The sequence below is a fragment of the Triticum aestivum genome, chromosome 3B (genome assembly GCF_018294505.1).
Source record: "Triticum aestivum cultivar Chinese Spring chromosome 3B, IWGSC CS RefSeq v2.1, whole genome shotgun sequence".
Lineage (NCBI taxonomy): Eukaryota > Viridiplantae > Streptophyta > Magnoliopsida > Poales > Poaceae > Triticum > Triticum aestivum.
The window spans coordinates 179,459,711-179,477,920 of record NC_057801.1 but is presented as its reverse complement, the minus strand read 5'-3'; the positions used below and the strand labels follow the sequence as shown (position 1 = coordinate 179,477,920).

The 18,210-nt window shown below is 48.9% G+C and overlaps 1 protein-coding gene across 2 annotated transcripts; it reads left to right on the top strand.

Annotated features, from left to right (window-relative positions):
* Nucleotides 1–5,404: 5,404 nt before the first annotated feature.
* LOC123069249 (cytochrome P450 710A1) lies at nt 5,405–7,664 on the top strand. Of its 2 annotated transcripts, none has more exons than XM_044492055.1 (2): nt 5,405–5,821; nt 5,897–7,664. In XM_044492055.1, the coding sequence occupies exon 2, from the start codon at nt 5,970–5,972 to the stop codon at nt 7,500–7,502; it is 1,533 nt and encodes a 510-aa protein (XP_044347990.1). In that variant the 5' UTR covers nt 5,405–5,821; nt 5,897–5,969; the 3' UTR covers nt 7,503–7,664. The 2 variants fall into 2 exon arrangements, with proteins under 2 accessions (XP_044347990.1, XP_044347989.1); XM_044492054.1 differs by having other exon boundaries at nt 5,890–7,664.
* Nucleotides 7,665–18,210: the final 10,546 nt, after the last annotated feature.

Here is an 18,210-nt window from a genome sequence, read left to right as displayed (position 1 = left end):
CTACTTGTGGTTACTTATCTCTTTACACTTGCATACATTATCTATTGTTGCACTTACTTACATCATATTGTGCTTGCTTACTTATATGCTTGTGTTACTTGCTTAGTACTTAGTACTTAGTACTTACTAGCAATTGTTAGGCTCACCTTCATACTCCGCATTATTCCTAAAATTGCTAAGTAACAATTAAAATTTGTAATTGTACCTATTCACCCCCCCTCTAGGTCCATCTCGATCCTTTCACTTTTTCATTTGGTGTTGGTTCTTGAAAGTCTTTAGCACGCATATTTACTTCATGTATTTTCTTTGGCATGCTTTCTTTCTCAGACCCAATATATAAGGGAAACTCTACCAAGTCTCAAATTGGATGAGATGTTCATGGAATTCGTGTCCATATCTATATGCACATATTTATGTGGAATTTTCCCTATGTATATTGGTGTTTATAACTCTTTGGTCCCAATGAGTTTGGGTACCATGTTGTTTGTGATATTGGTCTAGGAACAATTGGAGATGCATTGGATGCTCGACTCACTCACAAGGGAGGTGGTGTCACCATGTGCTTATTGGAATCAAGCTAGGATGCTCAATGAACTACTATCTACTACCTTCAATTGGTTTCTACTACATCCTTCCATTGTTAACTCGGTAACAAATATCTTCATATACTTAATGCACACATTTCTTGCTTCAACCTTGCGTAGGTTGCATCTTGGCATGATATTCATTCCATCTTGTGATACTCGTTTCCTTTCTCAAAGCATCTCAACGATGATCTCATGTTGCTAGTTGTGATGTCTTTAATGGTTGTGTGGTAGGAATTCATTTATATACAATAAGACCATATCTAGACATGTGCTATGCTTCCAAGCAAATATCTTATTGGTATATGTATGACTTCCTTTTGGATATCTTGTTCCTTCGTGTTGTAACTATTTCGGGTGTACATCCTTCTTTGTAGATATATATCATCATGATTTTGTCTACCTAGAACCTTATACACTTGAGAGAAATTACATCTCTAGATGATATCCTTTCTTTCACGTCCACCTTGTCTTTCTTATGTTATTTCTTTGGTGACATCGTGAAAGCTTTTGCCTTGAGTGCGTGTCTTATCTCGTTGCATTTTGATGCACTCTTGTGTGGTGAAGATTATTTTCCTCATGATTGTCCATATGAGGCTTTTGCCATCTTAATTGGTATCCCTCGTCTTGATGAGGCTTTCTTCTTCTATCTTCACCATGGGTTGTCGCAAGCTTTGTCGTTTTCTTTTTAGTGAGCTTGTGAACCCATTTGTTAGTTGGGTGTGTGGGGGAGGAATGTCATGCACCGTGTATCTCATTTATCCAAGACTATGTTGATGCTTAATGCTCATCCTTATTTTAGTCTGCTCAAGTGCTTTGCCATGACACACACACATCATTTTGGTTGAGCCTGTTCTTAAGTTGCCTCTTTTACATGTTGCTCAACCATGTGTTTGTTGCAAGTGCTACGCTTTGTTTCCTACATGCTCACTTGCACTTGTTGTGAGTTTCTATTGATTTTCGGGGAGTGATGATTCTATTTTGTGCACTTGGTATCCTAATGCAAATATTCTAAGGAGTGCACAAATCATGGGGAGCTTCACTAGTGTCTTTAGAAGACTCCGTTGCTCTCTTGCACTTGTTGTGAGGTTCTATTGATCTTGGGGGAGTGACGATCCTATTTTCTGCTTGTTGTATCCAATTACAAAACTAAATTGTGCACAAATCATGGGGAGCTTCTCTAGTTTCTCTAGAACACTCCTTTGCTCATATCATAATATCCTTTATTCATGTGGCTTGTAGGATCTTTGGTCTAGTTAGTTCAATTGGTATCTTTTGATAGCTTGCTTCAATTGGTATCTTTTGATTGCTTGATTGCTTGTTTCTCTCTTTGTTATGTCCTTATGGCATATCTTTCTTTTGCAATCTTTGAGCCTCAATATAGTTTGTCTTCCTCCAAGTATTTACCGTTGGATATGTGTATTGCATTCCACTCTCTTGTGGAGAAATACACAATTTATGGAGAAACACAACTTATATTGGCCTTCTAAACTTTTCGCCCATTTTGGCAATCGATGCCAATGGGGGAGAAGTTTCAGAGAGTTTTGTGGAGAAGTTTACAGAGTCATCTTTTCTTGCTTTGGTTGTGTTCCCAAGCGTTTGCATCTCTTACGCATGCATTATTGGTTGTTGCATTGCATGGTGATGCATATTACTTATATAAACTCTCTTGAAAGTGATTATCATCAATTACCAAAATGGGGGAGATTGAAAGAACATGGGGGGTTTTGGTAATTGATGACAATCTCTATGGACTAATGGTTTCCTTGAGTTATATTTTAAGGATTTGTCCATAGGCATTTCTTGAAGTCCATGTGTTGGTTTCAAGGAGTTTATGAGTTGACCAAGGTGCTATTAAGGAATTATTCTAAGTTTGGTCATGTGAGTGTTGAGCTTATTGCAAGCATGTCTTCAAGAAGAAGATTGTGTGATCATTCATGTTTACCTTCAAGACATCATCCAAATGAAGAGAGTTGGAAAGATTCAAGGTTGATTAAGACTAAGTCAAGAGTGAATCAAGTAGATCAACTCCAAAAGCATAGAAGATGTACCGAGAGGGATCAAGTGGCCCCATGGTATGGTACATGTTCATGGGCTTGCATCAAGATGAAGATATCACTCAACCCATGGAGAGGATGACATCAAGTGGTGATCGTCATCAAGATTGTCGTGTGCAAATTCAAGTGGAGCATCACGAAGAGATCAAGTGCTTGAAGCTTGCCATCCATTGTGGTATCAATGGACTTGTGAAGATGTGCCGAAGAGTGGCTCACCCATAGTGGAGTATGGAGGAGCAATCATCTAGTCTTCATCGAGCCAATGCAATCAAGAAAGGTGGTCCAACTTGAGGGAGTCAAGATCGTCATCATCTAGCTCAAGTGGACCATGTGCAAGGCAAAGATTTGCCCTTGATAGGTTTTCTATATTACCGGTCTCATGGTGATAGTTTGGAGACCGGGTTATAGGATCGTTTGCCGTACTATCAAGGGGGGCTCTCAAGTGAGTAGCTTGATCATATCGTTCGTAAAGAGCTCAAACCATTGCATGCTTGCATCATCTTTTTTGGTTTTTGTTTGGTTTTCTCCTTGTGAGATTTGGAGCTTATGATCATCTTCTTGACAAGCTCGAGTTCATCGAAAACGGAGTTCACATGCTTCTTCTATTGCGTTTTCAGTGTTGGAGTTTTACCGGTCTTATTCGAGGAAGGGTTCTCACCATTTTCTTATGGGACTTTTCTTATTTGCTTCTTATTATTATTTCTATCAAGATTGTGTTAGCCCTTGTCGCTAGCTTTCCAACAAACTTGGTTTCGTCGAATTCGGAGCTAGTATGCGAAAGTTGTGGCTGTTTTGATCTTACCTGTTTTACATAGAGAGGTTGTACCGCCCCATAGAGATGTTGTACCGCCCCATAGAGAGGTTGACCGGTACAACCGGTGTTTGGATGCATTTTGAAATAAAACTAAACCAAAAATTATTGATTGTTGCACTTTTGTATGTATGTTAATTATTGATTGTTGAGACCGGTAGATGTATGTTAATTTTTGGTTTTGTTTCATTATTGATTCTGAAAAAATCTGACAAAATGGATGCATTTTGAAGGGAACACCTCTGAGTGGCCTATGTTTTACCGGAATGTTGATTAATTTCCATTCCGGAAAATTTCAGACGCTCGATATGTCCTGTTTTAGCAAAGGTCATGCCTGAATTTTCCGTGGATTTTAGCATGACTTGTGTTATAAAGTAGGAAATATCGAGTGGCCGTGGTTTGCCGGAACAGGAATTAAATGTCATTCTGGTAACCCATAGGTCATTTTTATGTCATTACTCGATATAAGTAGTGGGTTGACTGTCATTCTGTCGGGGCTCCGTGTGTGTGAGAGAGAGAGTCGACCATATGTTGTCGAAATATGAGAGAGGAAGAATGTCAACTGTTGTCATGGGGGTCGCTTCCTTTCCTTATTCTCGTGATATACCCTGCTAACGCACAAGAGGAGGAGGGGAAGCGGCCATCACCAACGGTCGAAATATTTGTGACGGAGAGTCCACCATATACTGTCGAAATATGTGCTAAGAACAACTAACTAGTGTTGGTCATGAGTATGATGACGAGGAGGAGTTTTTATATGATTATGATGATGAGTGATGTGCTATAATGATGAGTTGTTAAATGACTCTGATGATGAGTATGACTTGTTATTACGATAATGATGATGAGTTATTATTATGGTGATGATGCTGAGTTTTTATACTATTATTATGAGCACGATAAGTTATTATATCAGTCTAATCCACTTGAATCTAATCCACATCACCCATTGATATAATAACTCTTCATGATCATAAAATCATATGATGAGACTGCTGTATAAAACATATACAAATACAACATAAATACGCAGAAGAAAATAAAAATACAGGAAATTTTAGCAGTAGCGTTTGTTGAACACACGTTATTGCTAGGTAGGTGTAGCAGTAGCGCTGGTTGGACCAACACTACTGCTAGGTAGGTTAGGTAGTAGTAGCGCTTGTCCAACCCCCGCTCTGCTAAACATTAGCTGTAGCGCCGGCCCAACGCTATTACTATACTTCCATCCAGCGCTACTACTGGGGTTTCTCCTAGTAGTGCGTGTATCGTCTATCTATATATAGATTATCAAATTTTATTTTGGCACGCGAGGAATTGTCGTTTACTTTGTATCGTTGAGTCCATTGTTCAAATTATCGGCCGATTTATCGCTTATGAGGGTCAAACCGATAAGATAAGTGAATATCGGCGGCATTTACCGGTTTCACAACCGATATATCGCCAATATTCACTGATATTTGCCGATATTCACCGATAAATCTACGGGACCCAATTGATTTAGCTTTTTTTTGGGGGGTTGAGTTTTTGTAGTCCGATACATGGCTGATGCCTTCTTTGTGTAGATAGATGGCTACCTTCGGTACATCTCAGGTCGCTTATGAGGAATACGGATGACATGGCTTACGGGTCCGCCATGTTGATTGATCCTAATGATACAAAAATCTGAGTTTTGTTTTAGAAAATCTTGCCGATAAATAGTTGACCGATAAGCCGATTCATCTTTTATCTTGGGTCGACCGATAAGTTAACGAGAAACATTGGTTGAGTCCATGATAAATTTGTGATATATGATGGACGAGTGCAAGAATTTGCATGGATATGGATGTTTGCATGTATGGAGAAGGAGAAATGAGGAACGGTCCGGCGCCGTCCGTAGCGTGTGCGGTTGAAGATGCTCTTGTCTTCCAGAGGCGTAACATTTTCTTTGTCGAAACTGTCTTCTTGACACACTTTCATGGGTCGTCCTCCTCCGGAACACGATTCCGGCGGCCGAGCATGGGCCTTTTCAGAATCCGGCTAGGACATGCGTGCCAGTGTGCGCCGCCCCGCCCATCCCTGTCGCCACCAACCTGGGATCATCGTACTGCCCCATGCCCTTCCCGTGCATAACGCCATCCAGAAGGGAGGGCGCAAACGCACGAGGCCACGTTCCCCCAGGCTTCCCCTTCCGGCGTCTGCTTTCCCCGTCTGCGCGCCTCGTTTCTTCCACCGCGCGCGCAGCGAGCGCAGGGCATGAGCCAATCCGCCCCGGCCCGTGCAGCCAGCCCAACACAACAACGGCCGCCACCTTTCGTTTTCCCAGCGCCACCCAGCCAAGCCAGCCTTTGACCACCGGTTCCCACTCCAACCTTCTTCCCTTCTTCTCCCTGGTACGCATGGCTGCTTAAATACGCCGTCTCCGATAGACCAATTCAATACAATACTCGTGTTCTTTTAGTGTACAGGCCAGGGAGAGCTTGAGCCTTGAGCTCCACGATAACCTCAGGGATCCAGCCAGCATTGGACGGGCGCAACGCAATGGCGGAGCTGCTGCGAGCGGCCGATTTCTTTGACCTGCGCGCGGCAGCGCCGTTCGTGGCGGCGGCGGTGGCGCTCTACTTCCTGGCTGAGCAGCTGTCCTACCTCCGCAAGAAAGGCCCCCTGCCAGGCCCGTCGCTCGTCGTGCCGTTCCTCGGCAGCGCCGTGCGCATGATCCGCGACCCCACGGGGTTCTGGGACGTGCAGGCCGCGCGGGCCAGGGAGTCCGGCGCCGGGCTCGCCGCGGACTTCCTCTTCGGCCGCTTCATCGTCTTCATCCGCGACTCCGAGCTGTCCCACCGCGTCTTCGCCAACGTCCGTCCCGACGCCTTCCACCTCATCGGCCACCCCTTCGGCAAGAAGCTCTTCGGCGACCACAACCTCATCTACATGTTCGGCGAGGACCACAAGGACCTGCGCCGCCGGATCACGCCCAACTTCACGCCGCGCGCGCTCTCCACCTACGCCGCCATCCAGCAGCGCGTCATCCTGGCTCACCTCCGGAGGTGGCTCGACCAGAGCGCCGCCACCGGCGAGGCCATGCCCATACGGGTGCCCTGCCGCGACATGAACCTGGAGACGTCGCAGACGGTGTTCGTGGGCTCCTACCTCACCGAGAAGGCGAGGGAGAGGTTCGCCAAGGACTACGCCCTCTTCAACCTCGGCCTCATGACCGTCCCCGTTGACCTGCCCGGGTTCGCGTTCCGGCGCGCGAGGCTGGCCGTGGCGCGGCTTGTGCGCACGCTCGGAGAGTGCGCGCGGAAGAGCAAGGCGCGCATGCGCGCCGGCGGCGAGCCGGAGTGCTTGGTGGACTACTGGATGCAGGAGACGCTGCGGGAGATGGACGAGGCCGCAGCGGCGGGGCGGCCGCCGCTGGCGCACACCGACGACGAGGAGTTTGGGGGCTTCCTCTTCGACTTCCTGTTCGCCGCCCAGGACGCGTCCACATCCTCGCTCTGCTGGGCAGTCTCCGCCCTGGACTCCCACCCGGACGTGCTCGCCCGCGTGCGCGCCGAGGTGGCCACGGTCTGGTCGCCGGAGTCCGGCAAGCCCATCACCGCCGAGAAGATCCAGGCGATGAAGTACACCCAGGCGGTGGCGCGGGAGGTGGTGCGCTACCGCCCGCCGGCGACGCTGGTGACGCACGTCGCCGGCGAGCCGTTCCAGCTGACGGAGTGGTACACGGTGCCCAAGGGGGCCATCGTGTTCCCGTCGGTGTACGAGTCGTCGTTCCAGGGGTTCACCTCGCCGGACGCGTTCGACCCGGAGCGCTTCTTCTCGGAGGCGCGCAGGGAGGACGTGGCTTGCAAGCGCAACTTCCTGGCCTTCGGCGCCGGCGCCCACCAGTGCGTCGGGCAGCGGTACGCCCTGAACCACCTCGTGCTGTTCCTGGCGCTGTTCGTGACCGTCGCCGACTTCCGGCGGGACAGGACGGCCGGGTGCGACGAGCCGGTGTACATGCCGACCATCGTGCCCAGGGATGGCTGCGCCGTGTACATGGAGCAGCGCTGTGACACGTTCCCATCGTTCTGAGCTGGTCCGGCTTCCTTGTCTTGTCCCCTTCGCCCACAGATTTCCTCTGTCTCTCGTCCCTTCCTCATTCGTTTACGTTTTCTATTCATCTGGTCATGTCAATGTGATGATTGTTGTCTCGCCCGGGTTGGTCCATTCATCAATTTATTATTTTGTTTGTCATTGGTTTGCTGGCCGGCTGGCCGCATGCGTGATGTGCTGATATTGTATTGGGGTTAAATTGGCCATGTCTGAACTCTGAAATGGAATTGCACGATTGGACAAGCACTTTTGATCTTGAGAGTCTGAGCCGGCATTTCGTAGATTTTACAAAGTCATCTTAGAGCAACTCTAGCACACCCCGCATCCGCCCTCGACCCGTAAAATAACCGCCAAAATACGGGTACAGACTGGAAAGCCTGCCCGACCAGACCCCGCATTCCGCCTCGGCCCGCAAAATTTTTTGGGGGACATGACAAATTCCATTTTGGGGGACGTGGCAAATTCCTGACCCCAGGGTTTCCCCCTCGCGGCTGCGGTGCCCTGCATCACAGAGAAGCAGTTGGCGGGAGGGACATTTCAGCCCGCGTTCTTTTCCCCCTCCTTCCGCCGTCGCCCGCCCTTGTTCCGCTCGCCCCCCGCCGGTGATTCCGGCCATATCTGCGGGCGGAATCGCGCCCCGGGGCCGCCCCACACCCTCCCACGCCGAGCCGCTGCACCGCCCCTCCGGATCCGGCGAGAAGAGCCGCCCCCCGTTGTCGCCGCTGCCGGGGATCAACCACCGTTGAGCGCACCCCCTCGTCGCCGCTCGGGATCACCCGCCACCGGTTAGTCCCTTTTTTTGTGATTTTTGCGAGCTGTGTAGTAGATTGACGCGCCGGTGTGCGTGTAGATGGAGTTGACCCCGTGCAGGAAGTTCTTGCTATCCTATTCGTCCGATTCGAACGACTCGGATGTTGAGACCATGCTTGCGAACTTTCGGCAGCAAACATTAGTCATGGTGCTTGCCGTGATGGAGCATGAAGACGAGCACCGGAAGAGGAGGCGAGGATCGACTGTCGGGCGTTTGTGCATTCCTCGGAATTGCCATCTTAGGAATGAGATGTTGATGCAAGACTATTTCGCGGAGAATCCTACATATCCTCCGCACCTCTTCCGCAAGTATACTTTTTTACGGATCCGTTTGGGGGTCTGCATCTGTGCCAGCCCGGGCCAGCCCGAAGCTGTTTTGCGCGAACTGCATACGCGTTTTGCGGGCTGGCGGGATGCGGGGTCTGCTAGAGTTGCTCTTAGGCGCCTCGTAGTTGACGGAAACGTCTCCTCCCACTGAGAGCGTATCACCGGAAATTCTAAAATAAATCCAGAACAAATGCGAGCATCAGGACTTGAACCCTGATGGACCACTGTCCACCTAACCATCCCAACCATAGGTTGGTTCGCTATGTAGTATATATAGATTTTTAAAAAATCAAATCTCATAAACTTTCACAAAGTGGGAGAAAAACATTTCATGTAGAATGTCAAACATATATCATTAAAATCAACCATAGGATGTAGTTTCATATTTTATATATTTCGTATTACATAGATATAAATCATTTTCTCTATAAACTTGATCAAATTTGAAAAAAATGGCATTTTCAAAAATCCATATGCTTTACATTATGAAATAGAGGGAGCAGTACTCCTAGTACTTCGAGTATAACATGCATGTTACGTAAAGAGAGAACCGGAGTAACATAATATGTTATCATCTCATAACACTTTTCATTGAAACTGACTCTACAAAGAAATAAATACCGGCAATGTTTTAGATTTTTGCGCTAAAAATCCGACTGCTAGATTTGGCATGCGAACATAGATAAAATCGACACTCTTGTGTATAAGCATTTGCCATGTTTACAGTGGAAATTGGCATGTAGCGTAAAAGATCAATAGAAAATTGACATGCTACAATGGTTAATTGCCATGCGTTCGATTGGGATCTAACAAGGAGTCATATTTTTAGGGTCATCAGATTTAAGAAAAAAACTACGAACTCGAGGATACTAGTATCCGAAGTCAACATCTTAGAAGAAATGAGATGCTTGGGGAGCCCCATCAGGACTCAACCCAGGCAAGCGAGGGCATAGACATGCTCCTCAAGCCAGTCGAGCTATGCTCTGTTCTGAGTTCTTTTACAACACCCTTAAATTAATATAGGCCCTTCATTTATCTCAATCTAATGGATAGGATTGGTTGGTACTCCAACGTTGGTGTTTAGGAGTACCACCACCAAAAGTTGGGGAATGCCTTAATTTAAAGGGTAAATTGGTAACCAATGTATGAAAATTAAGGTGGAAACTACTCCCTCCGGAAGGCAGTTACGGTAATTACGAGATTTGACTGGCATGCAGCGTGAACCGGCCTATGAGGGGCCCGTCAGGAAATAAACCACGGATGCATCATCCGAAAGCCATGGCTCCTTCGTGATTTATAAATCAACACATGAGCACACAAAAGAAACGAAATGTGATGACGATATTCAACAATTTTCAACATTCCAGTTTTCTATACGAGACGCCAAAGAACTAGACTACAAATTTTATCGCCTTCGCTAGGAAAGTGAAGAACTAGATTCGGATACGACGGAGGATCGAAGGTCTCGGCGGCGGCTTGATGCGCCATGTTTTCATGGGTGTGGAAGTAGAGGCGCAGGCCAGGGAAGAGAAGGCGGCCACGGCTATGCGAAATCAGGAAGACGGCGGTCTGCGCTTGATCGTGAAATCAGGAGAAATTAGTTGGCCGAGAGAATTCGTCAAGATTATGCTTAGATGAAAGAGACAAAAAGACTAAAGTACCCTCTCAAACGAACGGTCAGATCTAGTTTGTACTCCCAACCCTGCCTATGGAATACTAGGGTATTGTAAAAAACCTCAAGATGATAAGCTCAGATCGCTTTGTACAATTCAGATACCAAAAGATCATTTTATGGAACCAAAAGACTTTTTGATATAAATTGTTTCATCGGACCATCAATGGAAAAACGCATGAACTTTCCAAAAGGATTGGACGCACTACGATATATAGTTGTCTTTTAAAATTTATATATGTATAGTTGTTATAGAGACAATTTTCTTTGCATGAGGTTCCGAAACTATCTTGGAAATTAATACGGGTGACCCGACGGCGGGCGACGTCTTCTAACATCATATACGCATGTTCTCCTTAAAAGAAAATACTATACACATGTGAGTCACGCCGCAAGGTTTCCTGCCAAGTTGTATTATGTACAATGCAAAAAAAAAGTTGTATTATCTACTTATTTCAAAATAGGTAACTACTTTTTAAGAGCATGAAACAGGATTATGTGTCACTGTATTAAGAGGGAGAGAACGGTTTAGTGACAGGAAATGCTCGACTAGCCACGGACGACCATCAAGCACTGAAAAAATAGCATGTTATGGCGCCCCTAATAGCATGGTACATCGTGTTGGGAAATAATTCGCTAAGTAAATCATTGTAAAATGTCTCGCTAATAGTGTTTTATAGTGCGATATAGCACGCTAATAACAGATTTTAAGGCCGGCACTATGTTATTGTAACACGTTATTTTTTCCACTAAGCTTCACACACAACCAACATTCCACACAAACAAGCTTCCAAAGCGTAAATTCTGCGTGCGCTTGACTCAGGATCTATGTCGCTGCGAAGATGGTGTGCCACCAATCACATAACCCGATCGGGGACATCCACGTGAAGCGAGGGAGCCAATAAAGGAGCAGAACAAAGAACCAAACATCCCTCAAGAGCGGGCACCGGAGAAGCATGTGCTTGAGATTCTCTAAAGCTTGGTCTTATAGGTTGCGGTAGACAGGGTGCCAAAGTGAGATATGCGCATGATTGCGTAAGCCAGAGTTCATTGCCTGTCGGGAACCGTAAATCGATGGCCAGAAACTCGTGTGCCGCGATGGCGGCGACTACGAGTTCTCATTGATACGTCGAACGAGTGGGGTACTTTCGTGGCCGAAATATCTTAACTTGGTTTTATGTTTCTGTACTCCACGCGGGAGCCAAAAAGACTCGAGTAGATTAAACATCGGTCTTGTCCTGACCTTCATTTGTCGGGCTCAGTAGCGACAAACTTGCGTCATTACCTTGTTGAAGGTGTTTGTCTACTCCTTGTTGTGTTGGTCTCATTGGTTGGTATCGACAACCAGGATGAAAATCCATGCCCAGGGCGTCTTCGGCCGGACATAGCGTGAGAACGTTTACTCCTTCTTGAAGGTGTTGTTGTGAAAATATCACTTAGTCGTAGGTATTCTTCTATATATGTAATAGTTCGACATGATTATTTGTTATGATTCAGAGGCGAGCGTTTCAACTACTTTTTTCAAAAGAAAAAAAATGACACGATGAGAAAGTCCTTCAATTCCATGAATACAAATAATTAAGTTAACAATTTCTTTCTCGCCAATAATCATGTGGTTCTTGTCAATCCAATCTAAAGTTTTCAATATGGATACCATCTCGGACGTGGCGTTTTGGCTCCCGGGTTCGGATGAGCCCGTGAGTGAACAGTAAATTCGTTTAAAACACAAGAAAAAATCAAAAAAATCTGAACTTTTTATGGTGAAAGATGCTTGTGTGTGTGATGTTCGTGCTAAATTTTAGAGCATTTGGGCAGCAAAAAAGACAAATTTAGGATATGGGAAAAGTTTACTGTTTTGTATTGTTCGAACCTGTTTTTTTTGCTGAGAGCTACTTAGATATTTGAATGCTTTGAAATTTGGCACAAGTATCACACGCTCAAATATCTTTCACCACAAAACAAATTTGTTTTTTAAGATTTTTCTAGTATTTATTTTGAATTTACTGTTCATAGGTGTAGATGAGCTCGGGCTCTGGATTGGATATTCGTATCTTCTCTAGTTAGACTAGCCACAGTGGGAGTAACTTCGGTAGTAACATCGAGCCCAACTCAGCAAATTTGCTTATGTGGCAGTGAGTTAATGAGGAGAGATATAATACCAGTAACTTAGCTAGTTACTGTAACATCACATGTCCCAATGCAATATGAGTCTATAATCTAATAAATGAAGCTTTGCATGTTACCACACTTATAAGGGTGTTTGGATACTCTCTAGTCATGTGACTAGTAGTAGTCAGACTAGAAGTTTTTAGTCAGGCCCTGTTTGGAAGGTGAGTACTACTAGTCGCATTAAATGTCTCAGTATTAAATGTCCCTTGTGCAACACCAATTAGAGGAGAGAGAGGGGGACTTTAGTCAGTAAAAGTCAGGGGTGTTTGGAGGTTTACTGACTAAAGATGACTACTACTAGTCTCTAGTCAGTAAAAGTTGGGGGTGGGGGGACTTGGGACTAAACTAGTTTTAGTCACCCACTAGTCAGGGGTGTTTGGAGGTTTACTGACTAAAGGTGACTACTACTAGTCTCTAGTCTCTAGTCTCTAGTGATCCAAACACCCTCTATTTTACTACCCACTATTGAGGTAGTAACATAGTCTAGGCATCGGAGGCGGCGGGGCGACGGGTGGTGGTGGCGCCGGAGGGATGCACTGGATAGAGGTCGTCCGGGCTATCACATCGGTGGAGCACCATCCGTGTACGGGCGTCCTTCACAGAAAAACCAATATCGTCAAATTCGACAGTTATAGGATTCTCACGAGCAAGGCGACGAACGGAAACAAGATTAGTGACTAATTCAGGAGACACAAAAATATTAGACATATGCACATGAGTAGAAGTAGAAGGGAAAGACATATGACCGACATGGGTAATGGGGAGGGAGGAACCGTTACCAACGGTGATACGGGTGGGAATATGAACGGGAGTGGCGGATGTAAGGTTACCGGGATGAGCAGTCATGTGAGCAGTGGCGCCCGAGTCTATGTACCAGTCACCACCGCCACCATAGGAGCTCGGTGACGGGGCGGAGTGTAGCGCAGCGAGCAAGGCCGGGTCCCACGGCGGCGGCACCTGAGGAGGGTAGAACCCTCCGTAGGCCGGCGCGGGTGCGGCCCCGAGGGCCGGAGCAGTGGCGGCCCCGTAGGCGGGCGCGGCCCCATAGGCCGGCGCGGCGGCGGCGCCGTAGGCCGGCGCGGACCCGTAGGCGGGCGACGGCGGAGGTGCGACACCATAGCCGATGTACGGAGCGGCGTTCTGCGCGGCGAAGAGAGCCTGGTGACCCGCCGGGCGAGGCCCGAGGATGCCCGGGGCCGGAGCCCGAGGGACCGGCATGGAGTACGCGTGGACGACGCCGGTCCACGGGTTGGTGCCGTATGTCCAAGGGGGATTCACCTGCTGCTGCTGACGAGGGCCCCCTCCCTCCCGGATGCCTGTTGCTGCTTGCGGCCGCCCCCGCGGCGGTTGCTGCGGCGCCCGCCACCCGGTTGCTGGGGGGCAGCGGGAGGGGCGGGAGGCGCGGGCGGGAGGGGGAAGTACCCCGGAGGCGCGGGTGGCGGTGGCTGCTGGCGCGGCGCGGGTGGGGCGGGCGGTGGAGGGGCGCCGCGAGAGGTGCCGGCGGCGAGGGCGTGGTGCTGCACACGCTTCTTCACCCCCTTCATCCGGCGCTCCTCCAACCTCAAGTACGCCACAAACTTGGGAAAGGAGGGCTCCGGCATCAAGGTGAGGTTGGAGGCGGCGTTGCCGAAGTCCTCATTGAGGCTGGCGGTGAGGGTGCTGAGGAGGAGGTCGTCGTCCACCTTGGCTCCAATGTCGCGGAGCTCGTCCGCCAACGTCTTCAGGCGGCGGCAGTAGTCATCAATGGACTGATCATCCTGGTGACAGTCAAAAAATTCCTGCTGCAAAAAAACGCGGCGTTGAAGTTTGTTATCTGTGAAGAGGCCGTTCAGTTTGACCCACAGGGCGCGGGCGTCGTCGCCGGCGCTCACGACCGTGTGGAACAAGTCCTTGGAGATGGTGGTGAAGAACCACCGGATGATCGTGGCGTCGATCGCGGTCCACTCGGCGTCATCCGCCATGGTGCGGGAGTCCACGGTGCCATCCACGTGATCCACGAGATTGTTCTCGCGAAAGAGCAGCGTGAAGTACGTCTTCCACGCGAAGTACGTGGAGGTGAAGGCATCGAGGGTCACGGGGACGCGGGCATGGACATTGATGTCGCGGATCTCGGCGGGGTCAACGGCGAAGGGGTTGGAGTAGGAGGAACCGTCGGAGGACATGGCGGCGGCGAGGCGCGGCGAGGGAGAGGCGGCGCGGCGGCGGGGGGTCAGGCGGCGCGGCGGCGGGGGGGGGGGGGGGGGGGGGGCGCGGTGGGGAGGAGGGGGCGCGCGGGGAGGAGAGGTGGTGGCGGCGGCGTGGGGCGGCGGCGGCGGCTAGGGTTAGCGGAAGCGGGGAGATCGACTTGCGATAGATACCATGTAGAGAATGATTTTGTGCATCGATGATTGATTGATCGTGCACTAGGCACATATATATAGGTACGAGGGGTGCGACCGGTATCTTGTCTCCCAAAATATACGTACATACAGGGAGAGAGAGATACTATAGGTACTTCATATAAAACCCAGATCTACGTACATGTATATATGTTCAACAGTGCGATATGGAGTGCCGTGATGAAATCGTCCGTCAATCGTCGTCTATATAGCAGTGCTCATTCCGAACGCTGGAGGGAGAAGAGACCCACACGGATGAATTACATGACGCGTCAGACCGGCCGATTGTCCCGGTGGCTTGCGACCACTGAGGATGTGTTTGGTTCGATACATTTTACTTGTTATCCGATTACACCGTCACCCGATTCCTGAAAACATGTTTGGTTGACTCAGCACGTTAACGCGTACTATCTTTGTCCTAGTTTATTGATCACTTAGCATTCTGTGTCAAATTTTAATCATATATTGACTAACAAACTGTTGATGCATGTCATAAAAAATTATATTATTGGATTCATATCTAAACATAGTTTTCGGTAATATTATCTTTGCTATGTATAACTTATATTTTATAAGTAAAAATAATGACTAAAATTTGAATAAAAATATAAGGAGACTAATAAATCAGGACGGATGTAGTAACCCGTAAAGAAATTACGGCCCAAAACTGATACCGCCCAACTCCCACCGGAAACAGACTGCATTACCGGGCGGAAAGCCTCCATTGTACATCGCCATGCACATCAATCAATCGTGTGTCATAAAGGGTTCCGTTTACAGTTTCTTCGGGGTTTCATGTGCAGCCGCAATCAAAGTCATCGAGACAAGTACACTCCTCAAGTCGGGAGCAAGGTCTGCAGATTTGATTAATCGTCTGTGCTTAAGTAAACTATCACGTTTGCATTTCATCAATACTTTCATGTGTGGTTGCTGTCGAGGATACGGAGACATGGACTAAGCTCCGAATTCTGCAGGAATAAATAAAGGATGTAAGAATAAGAAAGCAAAATACTGAAATTCTTAGGGCCTTTTTTTTGCCAGTGTTCTTGGGGCCCTTTGATTCAAAGGATTTTCAAAAGAATTTTGAAGGATTCTGATCCTTAGGATTTTCTCCTATGTAGCTTCTTTGATTTGTAGGATTACAATCCATATGAATTTTTCCATACAACGTTCTAACCTTCCTCTCCTCTTGGGTCACCCCCCTCGCGGGCGACACGGAAGGCCTCAACCTCCGCCGCCAAGGACCTTCTTAAGCGACCCACCTCCCCCTCCGTCCTCGCCGTTGGTTGGTGCCGGGCAAAGCCTGTGCGTGCGACGACATCAGTGGAGGGCCTTGATGAAGTCATGTACTTAGGGTAGGGTCATGGACCTGTCCAAGGTACCCTCCCCAAGGACATCTTTAGAAGAAGCTGCCTTCCAGTCGACCAAGAGGGATTTCACTCGACAGACTCGAAGACACTCGACCATGAAGACTCACTCGACCACCAGGAGGTCAAGAGCCACTCTGTAACCAAACGGTCTGTAATTAAGTAGTCTTTATGGCCATGATGACACTTTATGTAGGACGTTACCAGTAACGCCCATCCTTTATGTACTTTAAACCCTGCATAACTGAGGGCCGGAGGGGTCTGGCAGACACTATATAAGCCACCCCTCTCCTCAGTGTAAAGGGTTCGCACCCCTGTAACCTACGCACACATAATCCAGTCGACCGCCTCCGGGCTCCGAGACGTAGGGCTGTTACTTCCTCCGAGAAGGGCCTGAACTCGTAAATTCCTTGTCTATACAACTACTCCATAGCTAGGATCTTGCCTCTCCATACCTACCCCCCATTCTACTGTCAGACTTAGAACCACGACAGTTGGCGCCCACCATGGGGCAGGTGTCTTAGTAATTTTTGGAGAAGTTGCAATTGTTCCGATTGCCTTCATCATGGTTTCTGGCGGAGTTCTGGTCGAGGGCTGCGTGATCCGTCTCGGCGCGCTCACTTTCATCACCGACGATTCATCTTGGTTCCAGGAGGCTCCACTCGACATCGACGCGCTCCCCGTCCGCGGTGCGACGCATTTTCGGGCGTGTGTCCGCGGTGTCCTGCTGCGGCAACCGTCGACTCCGTATCGGTCGACTCCCGTGTCGTCCTCCCTCCCTGTCTCCCACCAGCGCAAGCGCTCTGGTCGTTCGAGGCTTCAGCGGTGGGTGAGACACGCAGTGGCTCGCCAATCGGCCACCACCCAGGTCGCGGCAATCGAGCCCGACGAATCTCTCTACGGCCTGTTCGATCTGTCGACTGGCTCCGTAGAGACTGCATCCGAGTGCGACAGCAGTGATCCGGCGGCAGAGGTTCTGGGGGTCAACGGTCCTCATAGCCCTCCTGGGTTCCCCCGCACCGACGGGATAGACGATGGAGGCGACCCCGCGCAGGCCCACGAGGAATATCAGCCCGAGCCCTCACTTCCTTGCAGAGGGAAGATCTTCGTCGCCGGAACATGGATGCCCTGCATACTCCCATCGCAGGAGAAACTCTCGAGGCTCGCGCCTTGGAGGAGGCACGTTTGGCCAACTTGGCTGAACGCGCTCGACTGGAGAACCTCCAGCGAGCACTCGACGAACGTGCGCGGCAACAAGTACCCGACTCCAGTCGACGTCAACTCTTTCCGCAACCTACTCAGGTATATCGAACCCCGATTCAAAATCTAGCAGCTGCAGCCCGTATAGCAGAGTCAATTCAGCCCTCTCAGTCGGAGGCTGGCAGAGGCTTGATGCAGATCAGGGATTTGCTCCGAGCAGCCGGAGATCAGAATTCAGCTGTGTCACAGTCGCGCAACAGGATTCATAGTCGATCCGTCGCTGCGAATACAGTTCAGTTGGCTCATAGTCCAAGATCGCCTCCGCGGCGTGAGGGACGCGAAGGTCGACGTGACCAATATGATGACCGATTCGACCGTGATGATCAGCATCGAGTGCCCACTCCTCTCCCAAGGGTGGGTCTTACGCTCATCGGCAGCAAGATGATAGGCACCAGCGCAGTGCTGGGCGACGAGTTCCGGTCGACCCCAGGGAACCAGGCTTTGACGCGAGATCCATCATCGTGCAAGGTCTGGTCGACCGGAACAGAGCTCATCGAGGTGGCCATGATAGAGATGCGCCCACTAGCAGTCGAGTTCATGTTTCAGGTCCAGAATGTTTTAGCAGAGCCATCAGAGCCGCCGTGATACCCCCCAATTTCAGGTTGGCGACTGGGGTAAGTAAGTTCACCGGTGAGTCCAAGCCTGAAACCTGGCTTGAAGACTACCGAGTGGCGGTACAGATAGGAGGCGGTAATGATGAGGTG

Bases quoted from the DNA above. Each gene is read 5' to 3' on its own strand.
- LOC123069249 (XM_044492055.1), top strand. From the start codon at position 5,970: ATGGCGGAGCTGCTGCGAGCGGCCGATTTCTTTGACCTGCGCGCGGCA.